Source organism: Megalops cyprinoides, chromosome 6 (assembly GCF_013368585.1).
Source record: "Megalops cyprinoides isolate fMegCyp1 chromosome 6, fMegCyp1.pri, whole genome shotgun sequence".
Lineage (NCBI taxonomy): Eukaryota > Metazoa > Chordata > Actinopteri > Elopiformes > Megalopidae > Megalops > Megalops cyprinoides.
The window spans coordinates 13,253,484-13,269,767 of NC_050588.1; the positions used below are offsets into that span (position 1 = coordinate 13,253,484).

Consider the following 16,284-nt stretch of genomic DNA (forward strand, 5'->3'; position numbering starts at 1 on the left):
AGTTTGCAATTCCGGCTTGCATGCAACATATGCAAATAAGTGAGATGGAAGAAAAGAATACACACATGATGGTAATCTCGGTAATTGTTTGTGCAAAGGAAAACAAACAAAAGCAACGATTGTACACAACACTTTGGCAGAACATTCTTAAAGCTATGCTGGTGATCGCTGAAAACTGATTGCCCACTTTTTTTGTTGTTTTTTTTTTTAACCTGCACATCAAAATCAATCTATGTTAGTATTTACAGTATACTGAATGTATAAGAGTCATTTTTTTCTAAAAGTACTGTAATTCTCCGGTTTTGGCAGAATTATGAAAGGGTTTCCACTGTAGATACGTCCCTCAACTTAAGCGTTGGACGCACTCCATTGTAAAGGCATTTCAGGCTCCGTCCTTATGTGCCCCAGACACAACCTTCTATGGCAGTAATGTTGTTCCGCCCTCAAAGTGCATTCAAAGAAAAAGTTTGCCAGAATATTCCCTCTGGTTTTAAATGTACATTTTCCTATGTCTTTTTTTTTAGTTTTATCATTTTCAAATGATAATATTAAAATCATTTCTTTAAACAAGTGAACGAAAAACCAGTCATCTAAAGCACCATTCCTCATACTCAATAAATTAAACTTGCTGTCATTTCAACCAGTAAGAACGGAAAATATAGAAAATATATATATGTATATATATAGAAAAAAAATATACTTCAGAATTAATCTGTATTATTTAAAAGCATTGTTTCATTGTTTTTTCCTTTTACTTTATTTACTCCACTAAGCATTGCTTACTACCAAATTACAAAAAAGTAAAGTAATAAAAAAAAAAAAATCCTCACAGGTGGAACGGAGAAAAACTGCAGTTTCAGAAATGTAGAAAACAGTTGCTATGCCAACACAAAGAACACAGCCAAAAAAAGGACTGCAGGTTATGTGGTCATACTAAGGAAGGTTAGTAAAGCTGATTGGTTGGTGAAATCTCACTTAAGAGAGTTCGTCCAATGGCATGGCTTAAGTGGTAAACAAGTCATTTTAGTTTTCTAGGCCACAGTATTGGATGGCAAAGAATGGTTAACGAATGTGGCATAAATATACATATTTGCAAAAATTACTGAACTAGGTATTCCTCTAATTTATCTAATGCTGCCCAGATCTTCAGCATATATATATATATATATATATATATATATATATATATATATATATATGAAATATTAAACAGTACTAAATATAAAAATACATAAGAATTGTAAAAAAAAGAACATTGTGTTACAGTAGTTTTCTATATGAAAACCACACAAAAATCTTCCCCATATTTCTATACTACAGTTCAATTAAAGAGAGAGACAGAAAGAAAGAAGATCTACCTGATCACCAGCGGGGGGAAGGGTAACCTTAAGCATATGCTGACTTTTTTAAGTAAACAATACAATGGTCCATTTGTCGGCAGTGACACTTTCTCTTTGTTTTGGTTATTTGGGAGCATCAGAAATAGAACAAATGGGATATAAAAATCAACCTATAAAATATGGCTGTGATTAAGTAGTAAAGTAGAAAAAGTGTATTCGAGGATTCTATTTAACCTAGATATGAAAAAAGGATTGAATGTGGCAGTACTACAGTATTGGTAATCACACGAAAAATATCCTCCTGGCCACACTCACAAAACCAGCAGTCCGTGGTATTTGTACAGCTGTTAAGTTTGAATAAAAGAACATGTAAAGGACCAAACAAATAACTTTTGTTGCATATATATTTTTAGCTTGTTTCTTACTTTTTTCTACATTTAAACATGCACAGACGTGCCATTTCACTAAGCTGATGGGAGACATGTTGGATTTGGATCATAAATCCTGATTGATCCACTGGTGGCAGCTGTGGAATTGATGAACTCTTGTGCCACTGCTGCGTACACAGCGAACGTCTATAATAGATGGAGAACCTAAGAGAGAAAGCTGTTGCCATTTGTTGAGCACTGAAAAAAGCTTACATTATATTTACTATCTTTAAGACAGTCTCTTCATTAGGTACATAAAATTTATTTGCGCATTTTTTTTTTTTTTTGGAGAGGAAAAGGAAATCACAGTTAACCTGCCCATATTTTTTCCACCAATACTCCCACCCTATGAATATATTACAACTCTCCAAAACTGCAATCCCACCCACCCCAAATTAAATATGAAGAGTAAATGCGTGCTATGGAGGGAAAAATAGTACCTCAAAATAATAATTATTACTAATCATAACTTTTACTTCTTCTTGAGGCATTGAAGAAAGCTGAGACTAGAGATCCCCATGATACTCTGACTGTATTACAGATGTGGTCTGACACACTCATCCTTGTCACTTTTTCAGTTATACACTGCCTTGCCATTACCTTGAGCTGCAGAATGGGGGCACTCTTTGACATCAACGTGGTCTGATATTCAATATATTTTTGTCTTTTCAGTGCAGTTACACTTCACTGAAATTAGTGGAGCATCCTGAGTGCTGTCCTTCTAAAAACATATAGACAAAATACCAGAACTGACTGAAAACAAGCATATTTTCTGGGGTTCAATACAACAGTCAAAAAAAGAACACCTGGTCATAAAATGTGAATAATGTTAAACATCATGTCTAGAAATGAGCAGACCTGGACTTCAACTTGGGTTGATTGTTTACAAACAGAGGATCCAGAGTCATACATTTCTGCTTACTGTATAAGTGGGAAAAATGCGAGAGAGATATTTAATAATTAGAGTTGAAATACAATGCCCAATTGTTTGACAACTCGCCAATTCAGTATTATCGAATGTACCTGTATGCACAATATATACACACATACACATACACCTTTTCTTTCATGTGACATGTATGCTAACAGTATATATGTGAGTACAAATGTATAAAAATATGCATTTCAACCCTAGGTGGTAGAGTTTGTGGAAAAAAAAACAAGCTTTACAGAATAAAAATCAGACATGAATGAAAGAGAATCAATAGATAAAATGAAAAAAAGACAGATGGACAGAAGGCAAGGCAACGGTCTCTGCAATGGGGGTGGAACCCTCACAGCCCCGCCCACGAGTTAGTATGCCTTGTATGGTCATGCAGCTGCGTGTACTCACAGTACACACACACTGCACCGCAAGCCAAGGGGCGGGGGGTGTGGGCGGGGTCACCTGAAGCAAAACACCATGTCAGCTTCCGAGAGACCGGGTGCACTTCAGATTGCGTCAGAGCGTCCGCGAGTCCACGAGAGGGGCGGGGCAAGCGTAGTCGGGAGTCATCAGACCGAGGTCTCCTGGCTGTGGAGGGGGCTTCCGGGGTGCGCGGCAGCGCCGGAGGAGGAGGCCCCCCCTGACCCCCCGGCTCCGCCTTTCGAGGACGTGGGGAGGGTCTCGATCTCAACAGCGCTCTCCTCTATCGTGGGGATCCTAGCCTCTTCCTCAGACAAAGGGACAAATTCGGGATGGGACATGAAGTTATGGATGGAGCTTCTGGATTCTGGCTTCTCTAGTCCCTCGTAAAGGGAGCTACGGAATGCATTCACCACTTTAATCTGGGTGGCGGCAGCAGCGTCCACAGCAGACGGGGAGAGGGAAATGGGAAAAAATAAAAAAAGGGAGAAAAAGGCACAATTAGCAACATCAGATTGACATGATATCACTACTGAATTGGTTTGTTTGTAGAGGAGGGAGGGGTTGGGAAGGGGGGCTGCAGGAACGAAATGTTCAATAGTGCGAGATGGGCAGGGAATGACAGTCTTTGCAGTCTACTTACTCATGTTCTTCACAAGAAAACACATTGGAAATTGTCAGCAAACAATTAACAGAAAAACAATGTATAAATCAAACAAAAAAGCAAGTGATGATCGAGGCACACGTTCTCGGGAAATTGTCGGGATGGAAAATGAACCACTAAACCAAAACACAAACACATCAAATGAACTTAACGAGGGCGAGCATGACAGTCAGGTGCGCAATGATATATCGGAGACACCGCAAACCACACAGCACAACACCACAGGTACAGGAGCGCACCAGACAGACATGCTCAGAATTTACAGGCAACGCTTTCCTTTCCCCTGCCAAAAGCCGATAATAAAATGCCTTCAAACAGCGCACAACCACACAAGTAAACATGGCAGGAAGATTGTATTTCTATTTATTTACTTATCTATTTTAATCAATGTTACAGTATTGACAGGCAGAGAGACTGGCCTGCAAAGCATCACCAGGCGTAGCCAGGAAGAATGAGACAGCAGGGCCACGAGGAGGGAAACATTTTGATGCAATGACGATGGGGGACAAATGACAGACACGGCACCATTAATAAACAGAAATAAAGCACACAGGGAGAGAAGAAGAGGGAGCTGCTAGATGCTGGTTTATAGTTCTAATCTGCTAACTGTGCTTTTGGTTGCAGCTGTACCCATTTTACCTGTCTGAGAGAGAGGCCTCTGTGTTTGTACGCTCTCATACCCTCCCAGACTTCATGCATCAGGGACTATTGAATGCTGAAGAATGTGTTTTGCCTAACAATCTATTGTGACTATGATTTATGACTTTTGTCCAGCCAAAACTAACTGCGGGGAGTGTCCACCAAAGTACTTTCCCTGGTCACCTAACTACAACTGACAGAAGAGATACAGTTTATTATACAGGAGAGTAGGAAAATCTATAGAGGATGAACCGTGGAAGCGACATATATTAGAGGTGTGAAAATGGTCCAGGCAGTGTGTCACGGCGCAGGGTAGGTGGAAACAGGAAAGAGTAATGGACATCCAGCCTCTGGTTTGGCAGATCCATCCAAAAGGAACGTATAACCCTCTCGCTGTGTCACTCAGTGATAAACAGAGCCGTCTGCTTATGTTAGATCCTGCCCTTAACGCTCACCTCAGCCCTCGCTCTCCTGGTGCAGTAAAGGCTGAATCGTGCAAACAAAACCAAACAAATTGGAAAGAAGCAGCGATGCATCATGGGCTGTGGGTGAAAAGGGGGAGCGCATGGACTCCTAGTGACAGATTCCTGTCAGAAATGCACCAATTACAAATGGCCTCTGCATTCAGCAGGCTTGTAGAGAGAGAACCCCTCTGCACATAATCACTCAAAAAGACTAATTCAATTGTCTTTACATGTCACCGTCAAAGATAATAAACAAAATTATAGCAAAGAAAACCAATATAAATTTGACAAATACACTATGCTATTAAAACAAATATTTTCTGTAAGACAGCTACATGAGCAATTATTGGAAAAAAATATCACAAATAGAAAAATACATTATGCTTTGCTTGTCCTAAGCCTTTTGATATGAGTGAAATAATTCTGAATAAAATCGGTTTAGGAGATAAACATTTTAATTTTTTTGGTATGGTGACTTTACATTCATTATCTGTACAAAACAGAAGTGAATGGTAATAAGAGGGATTTTGGTGCAATGTAAAAGCCACCCCAATCCTTCTTTGCTGATACCAAGGGAATGTATTTCATCAGTGTGTTTACTTTCCATAGCTCTTTTTTTTTACTTAATGCAGACATTCCGCCAACATACGATGATTTTGCAGGGAAATATTTTCATTTGAGTGCCAGAAAGAATTAGTCACTCTTTCAGCTGAAGTACAAGACACACTCCCTGGACACACAAAAAAAAAACAAAACAAAACAGAGCAAAAAACACCACATAACCAAAGATGGAAAAAAAAACCCATATGGAGCACAACCCATTCTACAAGTAACTTGTAAAGATTAAAGATTAAATTCTACGAAGCAATGATTGCATGTCCAATTTAAAGGCCATATTTTTTTTGAACAGTTTTGTTACACTGGCAGAAAGAGTTTGCTCCATCACACCCAATGACAACACCAGGCCCACCCAAAGATGAAAGACACTAACAAATGAACCAGACGGACAGCATGATTCCAGCCTTGCCAAATGAACAAAAATGGTCCTGAACCTCTCCCTGTGCTGGCAGAGCTTCCATCCCTCCTGCCTTTCAACTCCTCTCACCACATTCCACACCCGGCAGAATTAAATAACCCTGACTGTTCTGACATTACTGTCTGTCACTATGTGGCCACACCCAAAAGTGCCACCCACAATCGGGTGACAACAGGACAGTGAAATGAAGCCACTCCCTTTACTGTGATAGGTCAAGCTGCCTGTAGGAGTTGCCGTTGTGCAATCTCACAGGCAGGTGGGCCCCTATGCAGACAATGAGAGAAGAGCCTAGTGTAATACATATGGAACTTCATTATCATAACACCATGTCTCCGTCACAGGGGAAATCCTTTTTTAATTAACATTATATGAAGGCTACCTCTTTATGCAGATGGTCTGCTTCATTGGCATTCAAGTCATTTGCAGCTCAGACGTGACACAGAAACATATGGGTTTGTTCTGAGATTTTTTTTTCCCCACAAGAGAGTGTTCAGTTTTGTCAACCATCAGTTCCACCTGAGTGGCCATGGCCTGTCACTTACATGCAAACTGCCCATTTGCTCACTTAGGGTGGTGGTTGTGAGGGGGTACAAGTTGCACACAACCATTCAGCAGTTACAGGTATGATACACAGACATCACTGCAAAAATATTGTTATGAAAGAATGTATTATTGTATTCTCTACTGCTTTTGGGCCTGGAATATTTTTTCATTCAGGTCCCTTGTTTTGTACTCTGGCAAACTATGGTTCATAAAGAGTTAAAAAAAAAACATACTGGTTAGTACCAAATCTATCATTCTATGAAACACTGTTCAGCTGACATGAGCATAGAAAGCCAATAAGCTCTCAATACTGAATTTTACAGCTTGATAGACATAAGCAGTTCAAAACAAGGCAGCTACATAAAATATTCAAGATAGATAAATAGTCTACGTGAAACAAGAGAGGATTTTATATGGTCAGTCAGCTTCTCTGACCATGAATGGAGATGATTAAAATGTATATGCATCTCAGACTAAGCGGAGGTGCCAGTGTCATCATCTCCACATCTGCATTTCCAGCTCCTGTTTGCTGAGCCACAGGTTCCTGTGCCTACATGTTTGTCTACTACAAGCCTCTTGCCATTTTAGGCTATTCCATGCAGAGTTTGTGCATCCTTTTGTCTTTTTATGGTGCTCACTTATATATTATGTTTGATGATTTGTGTGATTGATTTGTGAAGAATCTGTGACTGACTTGCATTTAGATGGTGTAGCTACCATACAATATAAATGAAGCTTTAGTTCAAGAAACTGGGAAATTTTCAGTCATTTCTGGTTAATGATTCTGTTCCATGAACTGGTTATATACTCTGGTTTTACACTTATACTGGAGGGAGCAATAAATTCAGATGTATTTTTAAAATTTGTTTTCCATTCATGTCTGCATATCATTTTGCATACGGTAATTCAAGAACTAGTACCTGCTTGCTCAAGGCAGAGTGTACCCAGCGTATGCAGATTGGGTACTTTTGCATTGTCTCAAAACACTCTTCTGGATGAGTTCAGGAGTAAATTTGCAAATTGATTTTGTGGCCTCTGCACACACACATGTAATATAAGTGTGTACTACTGTGATAAAGTCCTTTGATCAGTGCAGACATGCACACGGGGACATCCTTGGTCACCCGAAACGATCTGACAAACCGCCACAATCTGACAAATTGACAATTCTGATTGCAGCATTAAAGCATTAAATGACTGGTCTGTGCACCACAAGGAAGATGTTACCCAAGAGAGGCATCCCCTCCAATATTCCAATGGTGTTGTGTCATTAGCCGTTGGCCTGATGTGGACTCAGGAAGACTTGTTTCATTGCACTGTACATTAAAGTGCCTAACACTACAAAGACAGTGTTAGGCTACCAACGTTCTATTTTCACTCAGACAGATTTTATATTTCATATTAGCTGCAGACTGTGTATTTAAAAGTGTTACCGATGTATGCAGTAAGAAAGTGAGTGCAGTATTTACAGTAAGCCAGGGTATCTCTCTGTGCGGTCTTCTTATTTTTTTCAAGTTCAACTGCTGCTCTTTCAGAATTGACTGCTGGAAAAGCTATCATTGAATAGCTACACGCCCCGGCCCTCCTCACCAGCTGGAGGCCCACCTGCCCCTGTGATCATTCTCATCATTACTAAATCCTTCAGATACAGAGCATGTAAGTGTGTAAGGTATAAGGTACAGAGAGAGAGAGAGAGAGAGAGAGAGAGTCAGTGAAAGGCAAGCAAAACGGGAAGAGCATCGCAAGTGCAGGCAGTTTCGATTGGTAACCAAACACAACGTGACGGAAGATACAAATGAAACGTTGCAGAAAATGCAGGAGGTTAGGTGAATGAACCCCAGCAGTTGTTGAGTAACCTAAGCAAAGGCCGAGTCAGAGGTGTTGTAGATACTTTCAGCTTGTGAAGAACCCCCCCAAAAGGTCCCAAGCTGATCATGGAATTTGCGCAGCACCCAACAGAGAAGCTGATCACAAGTGTGTGTGCCATTTTGAAATTAATTTCAAACTGGTTGTTTCCAATGGCAAACTTTCTGTGGTAAAAATACAAGAATTTTATTGCTGTGATAGCATCCCTTTGAGAAGAAGGGCACTCAGTGTACTTATTTCTTTTTCAAACGAGATGATCCCACTCACGATGTGCAGTGCACCCAATACTGCATCTTTTCATCCTTGTCACAATATATCTTGCTGATCTCCCAGCACCATCTTTCAGGGGAGACTGCTTAAGGAGTGGAATGCTTTCAATCCGACAGCTTGCTGGTACCTGAGCTGCAGTGATATAGTGGGCGCCAATAAGCAATTTACAAAAACCAATGAAGGGAAAATATACAGCTTACTTTTTTCTTTTTTACAGCACAAACACCATAAAAAGGATGCCACCAGTGAAAAGGGGTTACTGTTGAAGTTGCCATGGTATATGTACAAATGCACACCAACACACACACAAACACAGAGATATATATGTGTTAGTGTGTGTGTGTGTGTGTGTGTGTGTATGTAAACACCTCTGACTCATAACTCAGAATACAAAGTGAAAAGAATAAAGGAAGAGGGATAGAGTATAAGATGTCATTGCCGATGAAGAGAGGGAGTAAAAGTGTGAGTTGGTGAGAAGGAGAGGGGGAGAGAGAGAGAGAGAGAGAAAAGGAGGGGGAGTGAGAGAGACAAGAGAGAGGGAGAGAGGTGTCTGTAGCAGCTGTCATCTCCTCATGCAGCTTGGAGGCTTGGAGGGTGGGCGCGTCTCTCCAAGCTCTGTTGCTGGGCAGATGGGAAGTGTTCTCAGGTCAAAGGCACAGGCAGCTCACTCTTGCAGCTGAAACGCCATTCGACTCTTTGACAAGTTAGGTTGCTCGCCCCTTGCCTTGGCGAGCAGTCAATTACAATTTTGGCCGCGTCAGCAGATTTTCCCTGAGTTGTGTTGTTTCTTTTTTCCACTATCTCTTTTTTTTCCTTTGTTAAAACTCTGTATAGCTGTTAGAGCGTGGCATGGTATCACAAGTCTGACATTTTGCTGCACATCTCTAACATGTGAACACACCCATCTCCTTGTCTGTCAACGTTGGCCATATAAAGTGTTGAAGAAAATGCATGCTATCCAGTATCGAACCAGAATAGGTAAAAACCGTGGGCAGGAGAGAGGTATGGAGAAAATGATTACAAGCACGCAACTGTCCCTGCACACATGCACACACATGCATGCACGCATGCACGTGCACACGCAAACACACACGCACGCACGCTCTCACGCACGCACGCACACACACACACAAACACACACATGTGCAGCCAGCCCAGAAAATGAGGAAGGATGCACAGTTATTAAAAATGCAATTAAACCCTCAGCTATTAACCCTTGAGAGATGTCCTTGTCCAATATAAAATCAAACTTTATCTATCTGAAAGACATTCGGGGTAGTTGAAGGGGTAATTGCTTTCCAATCAGTCTTCATTTCTGGGTATTATTTTGCCAGGTTGACAGAAAAGCCACTGGCAACATCTGTCAACAAGAGTCATCACTTCTGCTTAAGACTGGAATCGAGGGGATTTCGCTCCGCACACAGCAGACTTTCATCCCACAAATAGCTCCACAGACACCCCTCGCTCATTCCAATTCTCATCTCCGGAAGTTTCTTTTTTTCATTAAGGACTCTCAGAAGGGTTAATGCACGCAGAGGAGATCAGGCCGAGAGCATCAATAGAAAAGATGTGATGTGCTGGTTAAGAATAAAAAAAAAAAAAAAACGAGGGAGGAGATGCAGAGAGCATCAAAATGCAGAGCAGGCAGCTTCTGTGCACGAGAATGAGTGCAGAAAGGAGGGAGCGAGAGAACAGAAGAAGAAGGAGGCGAAGAAGAAGAAGTGGTTATCCATTGGCAATCATCAGGATTATGGAGTCATTAGGTCATGCAGCTTTGGTTGGTAGTTGGTAGAGAGACCGCACACTCACTGCCTGCAGTAGAAGAGGAAGCGGAGGCGGAGACAGGCGGCTGAGCGGCTGCGGCCGCAGCAGTAGAATTGGCGGACAGGGAGGAAGAAGAAATCCCTACATGGGTGGGGCTAGAAACAGTTTTTGCGTCGTTGTGCTGGCTGACCACCGAGGGCTGCCGGCGCAGGGCCCCCGGAACGGCGGTTTGGCCCGTCTGGAATGTATAAACAACGTCCATCTGCAAAGAACAGGGGAGAGTAAGAGAGAGGGACCACGGCAGAGGAGCCATAGGCCAGAGCAGAGACATGGTCATACACACGAGAGAGAGAGAGAGAGACCATGGCAGAGGAGCCATAGGCCAGAGCAGAGACATGGTCATACACACGAGAGAGAGAGAGAGAGAGACCATGGTGCAGCTTGGGGGAAACGAAAGGAAGGAAGGGGAGGGAGAGGGAATTGAACGGAAGAGCTTGAGGATGGTTTGTTAGGCATGGTAGTACAGGGAGTGCTTTTTTTATTTAAAAAAAAAAGGAAAAAAGGGAGAGGCAGTGAGCAGTTGACGAAACGCAAGAGCTGACAAAAACGATTTCTGCTGGGCACCAGCAATCTTCTTGTGAATACTTTCTCTGCCAATTATATTCCTTTTCAGTGTGACCAACCATGCATGATCAAAAATTAATACATGAGTGGTCGGGTTTAAAAAAAAAAGGGGAGAAGAGATAAAGAGCTAATTAGTTCACCAGCTTTGCGGTCAGCTAAGTCGTGCTCTTGCGTTTTTTTTTTTTTTTTTGGCTCTTCCTTTGTCGGTCTAGTGTGGGCAGAGGAAGGTGTTAGAGAGGGAAAGCTGGGGAGAGGGGATTGGGATGGCAGGAGCAGCATGGGACCCAGAGGAGATGAGACAAAAACTTGAGAAAAGTCCATTAACATAGCACACTGTTGAGAGTGGCACACTCCATTAAACCAATAACGAAACACTAACCCACGGTAAGATTAAAAATACACTCTACAGCACAAAGAAAGGACACAATCCAGTACAGATTAACAAAGTACAAAGATAAGAGGACAGAAATTCAAGCCAGGAGCCCTTTCTTGACACAGGACTTTGTTTGAAAACATACAGCAAGGTTAAAATTGAAAGGTGTTCAGTGCTGGAGTGCGAGGATGCACAACAGAAACTTATGTACAAGAGAAAAAAGAAACTGTAGACTTTGAATGACAGTGTTTGTGCTGATTTGTCTGATTAAATGCTCAGTTGTGAAAGAAAGAAATCACTTGCCTGTCTCCAAATATTTTGATATCAAAATCATCTTCTGAGACTAAACATACTTTTTTTGCTGCAGTGTTTTGAAATACAGACCTTCCATAAACCAAACAGCAAGACCAAAAGCCTGCTTTTAAGTTGTTCTCTCAATGAGATTTCAAGTGGAGTGAACAGGCAATAAATCTGTTTCTTTTTTAACTTTTTCTGTTAATTTTGTTTCTGTATCCTTAAGGCTTAAATACCTACATTTCATGTCCATATGTGTATTTATGGCGTAATTAATGTTTCAAACAAGCTATAAACAAACTATACACTTTCAATATATGTGCAATATAATAAAATGTAGTACAGTGCACATCTGCATGTGTTAGACAAAGTCAGAGACAGAGAGAGAGAGAGAGAGAGAGAGACAGACAGACAGACAGACAGAATCGGAGTTCTTCCAAAGTCAACTGGAGAAAGAATCCCATTTAGGTTAGGGTACCACAGGTCAAAGGGTACCCCGACCCTCCACCTTGCAAAGGAGGTGGTTCAAATCCAGTCAGAGAGAAAACAACCATGCAATGCACTCTCAACATGAAAATAAACACCCAGAAGAGTAACAAGCAAACCTGTGGCCAGACAACATCTTTGCAACCCAGCACAAGACGAACAAATAAAAAGCAGACCAAACAAATCATATCATGACGTCTGAGGGATCCTGAACCTTTAATGACCTGACTTTGCAGAGAATATGTAGGGAGACATTACATACTCATGTTAGACAAAAAAGTGCCTTTCAAATCCAAATCAGCCAGATCCTCTACTGTATTTTTCTACAAGGAAGCAAGTTAATGAAGCCCAAAGGGGAGAGAAAGTTTTGCCTTAGGCTAAGCATTCATATTTATTCACTCACTTCTGGAGGAGGCAAACTCCTCCTATCTTTCCTTTAAAAAAATATAGGTTGAGGGCGTATTATGCTTATTAAAATGATCTCGCCCACAAACCATACCACAGGATGCAGATGAACAAATATATATATAAATGGAAAATGAACAACAACTGCACACTGATGTGGTCATTGTTCGAAAACATCAAGAATTTATGTAATGCTCTGTGATGGGAAGAAAAATTCTAAAGGAATACTCCTACACCTCTACTTTGGGGAAAAAAAGGGAAAAAAAAAAGAAATTGTTGTGCTTTCCCTTTCAATAGCTGCCGCTTCATGAAATTCTTTGGACAAAGATGGCTGCTGTGAAATTCAGCAGATAAAACAAGTAGGACATGCACTATCTCCCACCCCGCATGTTGCCCATTTGTTTCGTGACGGCTTTACATGTATTTGTTCTCCTGGGGGAAATGAGTAATAAAAGCCTCTGGAGGTTTTTCGGAGGCTGCCATCCGCCACAGGCAGCCAGCTCCCCTCACCTAGCAGTGCATCTGTATTCTTATCAGGGACCTCGAGCGGAGAAAAGCAGAGGGATTGCGTAATGCTTGAGGGCTCAGAACACCGTTCCACCCAAAGTCGCTAGGCGACTGGTGGCGCGCATTTTCCAAGAAGCTACTCGGGGGATTTGGAACCGCACACGGGGTGGGGTGGCTTTGTAAACAGATTTTTGAATGCAGGGTGTGCTCCGGTTATGTATAGTCTACTTGAGGAAGAGCCTGAGTTTCTCACCTGCAAAAAGCAACCAGGTTATTCAAGTGCAATATTAATGCAATGAGACGACGAAGCGAACATCTGGCATGACAAAAGATTCAACAGAGCCAACTGGGTCAACTGAAAAAGCATACCATCGGACAAAAACGGATAAAGGAAAATCCATTAGAATGTTTGCATACTCAAGGAAAAAAAAAAACGCAAAATCATTTCTGACTGTCAAAGGCGCCAGGGCAATGGATTACAAAAACACGGGCAGGCATGACATTAAATTACACAAATAGTGTCTGATTTATTTCTTTATTGAACTCACTCAAACAAACGGCCTTGAGATCTGTTTCAGCAGCAGAGAGTGAAGGGTCTCGCAATGTAAAAACAAGAGGAAAGTGGCCCATATTTCCTTGTCTCCCCTCAGTCCCATGCACTCGTGCCACCTCACTCAACTATGGACAAGGGGGTTTATCCTCCAACTTTTTCAACCCATTTTCCTCATAGGAATCAAGAAAGACTGAATTCGAACATTATATTGCCTATTGCATATTGCGTACTGCAAGCCACACACATAAGCAACTTGGCTACTGGGTTCTTCTGGAAGCTTCTGACATGGATTGCCTAGATTAAATGTCGAGGGGAGAAAGAGAGAATGTTAAATGGAGAGGTAGGTTCCAGCGGACCCTGCCTTCGGTTGACATCGCTGCAAGAGGCGAAACAGGAGGCAAGAGAAGTTGGGGTCCCCCCCCAGGAGGGTTTTTATGGGTCGTACCTGAGTCTGGATGCGGTTGAGCCCACGGAACCACAGAATCTGGCCCCTGCGGAGCTCCATCTCAGCGTGGTCGATCTCGTCTGCCCCCTCGGTGAGCTCCTCCTCTGGGATCTCCTCCTTGGTGATGCCATGGCCGGCCTCCTTCAGGAACTTCAGGTGGTGAGTCGGGATAGCAGAGATGAGCTGAAACATGGAGGAGGGTGGAGGGGAAAAAAACAGAGTGACTAAACACTCCAAATAGCTCCATCAAATAGCTGCCTTTACAATTATTTACTGGGAGTACTGGGAGTACTTAATCATCACCCTAATTTTGCCTTTGCCTAAATTTCCCTTCCACAATCTTTTTTTTTCTTGAGAGGCTATATCTAAAATTTAAGCCACGCTACTGAGAACTGGCAATCCCTGTCACTCATGGATCACAAGCTGCTAAAGAATCAGACACTGACTTGATGGCTGGACTCAAAAAAGCTGAAAACTTATTGTGCATCCCATCTAGTTGTTTTTGTTATTAGGACACTGATCCCGGGTGTTTTCTGAAGCAAAGTCAATCAATCAGCTGCCACTGATGTCTTTGTCAGCAGGCCTTATTCTCAGAATACCTGCCTGGAGTGCTTAAGAGCTCTTCAGGCTTTATTGATGTTTGCTTGTATAATGTTGCAGTGACTCTGTCAGAATGAGGCTGTACATACACTGGGGGGTGGGGGGCTGTTTCCTTTTCACTTGATTGGCTGATGGGAAGGCCTGATTGCTTTCCGCTTTGCAGCTCACAGCGTCACACCTTGTGAGAGTGCAGCTTCCTCACAGAAGTGCAGATATTGTACCGGTGCAAGGGGGGTGGGGGGTGCAGTGGGAGTAGCGTGCAGAGTTTGGCGCTCCCCAGGGTGCGAGCAAATGCGGGACACGCCGCTTTCATCTGCAGCAGAACTCATTACTGCAGACGCCGCTGCAACGGAGGCTTTTGTTTGAGGGTCGGTTTCGCGGTGGCAATGGTTCCCCAGCGCCAGGCAACAACCTTCCGCCACCCGCGGCTCCCGTAGGTTTGGATGCGCATCCAAGCTGACGCGCATGCCCCCTCTCCCCGCGCGTGAGGCGAGAGAAGGGAATTATACACCCTTTTTAAACACAGTGGAGATCACATGTTTCGGGAGGTGTCTGGGATGCTTTGTCACACGCTAGAAAATGCTGCTACTCCCTCTTGCAGAGCTCCGAGTGTTTGAGCGTTTGAGAGGTGTGTTATGTTCCCAGTGTTATAAATAAACAGTGTGATTATACCTTTACTTCTCCAAGATAGTATTAATGTCTACCCATGTAAAAATGGCAACGCTAATAACAGATGAGAATGAATCACAGCAACTCACATGATGCGCACACCGTCATGCCTTGAGAACAATAAGCATTCGCTTATCTTGTTTTTAGATTAAAAGTTCTCACTAGTGAGTGTATGCGTGCACTTTATGGGGGATATATTCTAATACATAATGCTAAGCTGTGTTTCTTTCATGATGTCAGGTTGTAGTGTCATTCTTACCTGTCCCCAGAGTAGCTCTCCCACACCAATGAAGATACACCACAGCCACTGGTCGATGGTCAGGGCAGTGCACGAGAAGGGCTTTCCCCCAAACTGTACAATGATGATCTGAGATGGAGAGACAGAATTCATTAAAAGGGAGGAGCCAGTATTCCTTTAGGCAAACTTATTTAAACATTTATGAACTGAATTTGGGTAAGTATCTAAGGTATTGACACTTTCATATATGCATTTTTGTACAGTGTATAATACATTGTTAAAAAGCGAATATTTTACAGATTTGTTCTCTCTTTAGAATATTTTGTAGTGTCATGCAAAAGTCTTAGACTACAAAGGTTGCTGGTTTGATTCCCCGCTGGGGCGCTGCTGCAGCCTTGAGTGTACTACTTAATGCAAAAAGCTTCAGTAAACATCCAGTTACACAAATGAATGACGTGTAAGCAATGCGAGCTGCTCTGGATAAGTCTCTGCTAAGCAAATGGGAAACAATTCTACAGCATACTTCATACTCATTTAGAAATTTGCATAAATCCTTGTACTGTAACTCCTGAATGTGTTTCAGACTTCAGTGCACACTGTACAAAACTGCATATTTTAATTTCAAATTGTGATATATTTTGAAAACACCCAAAATATATGGCATATATTTTGAGAAAAACATTTTAGATCTTCGGTTTCATGTTCACCGTGCGTTAATATATACTACTTCT

General features: G+C 42.0%; 1 protein-coding gene across 7 annotated transcripts in view; it reads right to left on the minus strand.

Moving 5' to 3' along the window:
* Positions 1 to 1,303: 1,303 nt before the first annotated feature.
* The window catches only part of atp2b4 (ATPase plasma membrane Ca2+ transporting 4), a 79,166-nt gene continuing 64,185 nt past the window's right edge, over positions 1,304 to 16,284 (minus strand). For 4 of the 7 annotated variants that reach the window (XM_036531247.1, XM_036531243.1, XM_036531245.1 and 1 more), the window contains 3 exons: positions 15,575 to 15,682; positions 14,047 to 14,229; positions 1,304 to 3,535 (listed from right to left, as the gene is read on the minus strand). In XM_036531247.1, the coding sequence (XP_036387140.1) occupies positions 3,263 to 3,535; positions 14,047 to 14,229; positions 15,575 to 15,682 (564 nt within the window). In that variant the 3' untranslated portion in view covers positions 1,304 to 3,262. Of the gene's footprint in view, positions 3,536 to 10,404; positions 10,622 to 14,046; positions 14,230 to 15,574; positions 15,683 to 16,284 lie in introns of all 7 variants that reach the window. The other 3 variants (XM_036531249.1, XM_036531248.1, XM_036531250.1) reach the window with 2 other exon arrangements.